Source organism: Trifolium pratense, linkage group LG2 (genome assembly GCF_020283565.1).
Source record: "Trifolium pratense cultivar HEN17-A07 linkage group LG2, ARS_RC_1.1, whole genome shotgun sequence".
Lineage (NCBI taxonomy): Eukaryota > Viridiplantae > Streptophyta > Magnoliopsida > Fabales > Fabaceae > Trifolium > Trifolium pratense.
In genome coordinates, this window is record NC_060060.1 from 72,460,580 (window position 1) to 72,462,280 (window position 1,701).

The 1,701-nt window shown below is 37.2% G+C and overlaps 1 protein-coding gene across 1 annotated transcript; it reads left to right on the forward strand.

Moving 5' to 3' along the window:
- The first annotated feature begins 374 nt into the window (after positions 1–374).
- LOC123905382 lies at positions 375–776 on the forward strand. Its single transcript, XM_045954986.1, has one exon. The coding sequence runs from the start codon at positions 375–377 to the stop codon at positions 774–776; it is 402 nt and encodes a 133-aa protein (XP_045810942.1).
- Positions 777–1,701: the final 925 nt, after the last annotated feature.

Consider the following 1,701-nt stretch of genomic DNA (forward strand, 5'->3'; position numbering starts at 1 on the left):
AATTCTACTTCTATTTGGGTTGCTCTTCTTTTCTCTTCACCATCTTTTTATTCAACAACTGAATTTACGAATTGGTTTACCATACATGCCACTTCTTCGAATGAGGTTATATTTATGGTAACTTGTTGGTTTATTTGGAAGTCTAGGAATGACTTTGTGTTTAATAATAACAGGTGGATCAAGTGGCATTGTCTTAGCCAAATCCACTGCTCAATTGACACTTTTTTGCAGGTTTTTGAATCATCGCATTTGCAGAAGCCGTTACGTCATGTATCTTGGATTTCTCCCTAGGAAACACTATCAAAGTCAATGTGGATGGCAGCTCCCTCAACAATCCTGGTAGAGCCGGCTTTGGAGGTATCATGCCCAATAGTATGGGTAATTGGTTACTCGGATTTTCTGGATTTATTGGGATTGCAACTAGCTTACAAGCCGAGCTTCATGCCATTTACAACGGTTTTTGCTTAGGAATGGACCGAGGTTTCAACAATGTGATTATTGAATCAGATTCTACAATTGCAATTGGTTTGATGGAACATGATATCTCTCCTCTTCATCCTTATGCTCCTCTCATCAAGAAAATTAGACAATTCCAAAACATGGATTGGACTATTGCTTTCCATCATACTCTTAGAGAAGGCAACGAGTGTGCAGATTGGCTTGCCAAGAAGGGCGCTACCTTAGATGTCTCCCTAAAGATTTGGCATAGTTGTCCTCCTCAGCTTAGTAATGTTTTGATAGCTGATGCTTCAGGTGTTGCTCGCCCGCGAGCCTAGTTTGCTTTCTGTTTTTGCTTCTTTTATTTTCTGATGTATCAAAAAATCATCAAATAATAAAATTAAGCAAATCGGATAAGCATAATAACATAGTAAAATAAACAAAATGATTCCAATTATCTTTTATTAATACTAAGATAATGTAATGTACTGAAAGTTTATAATGCAAATTAAAAAGTAATGTAGTGAAATTAATAATAATTATAATGTAACATATATTATGAATGAGATTAATTAGTAACTTCTTGGAAACAAATTGGCATATTACATTTTGGATAAAATCAATGGTCGTCTTGCTGGTTGGAAGAGCAACTTGCTTAGTAGGGCCGGTCGTGTGACTCTTGCTCGAAGTGTGATAACTGCTATGCCTATTTACAATATGCAAAATCTTTGGCTCCCTAGTTCTGTTTGTAATAATGTTGACTCTATTATTCGTAATTTTGTGTGGGGTCGTAACTCTTGTCATTGGGTTGGTTGGTCTACTTTAACTAAGCCTAGACTTAAGGGCGGTCTTGGCATTAGGACCACGAGAAAGGCTAATACAGCTATGTTGGGGAAACATGTTTGGAATATTCTCAATAGTCCTCAAAAACTATGGGTCCAAATGCTTATTGGTAAATATCTTGGTGATACCCACCTCTGGTACACTAATGTTTCTCAGGGTTCTTCGTGTGTTTGGAGAGCAATTGTCAAAGCGAAGGATGTTCTTAAAGATGGTTTTATTTGTAGGGTTGGTCGTGGAGAGATTTCCTTTTGGTATGATAAGTGGATCGGTGATGATTATCTTTGTAACTTGGTTCCTTATGTCGATATTAGTGACACTTCCCTCAAAGTCAATGATGTGGTGGAAGATGGTCAGTGGATCTTTCAAAAACTCTACACTATTCTTCCTAGTCTTATTAAGGATCTATACGGCATCTAGTGG

Coding starts and splice junctions, on each gene's coding strand:
- LOC123905382 (XM_045954986.1), top strand. CDS start 375: ATGGGTAATTGGTTACTCGGATTTTCTGGATTTATTGGGATTGCAACT.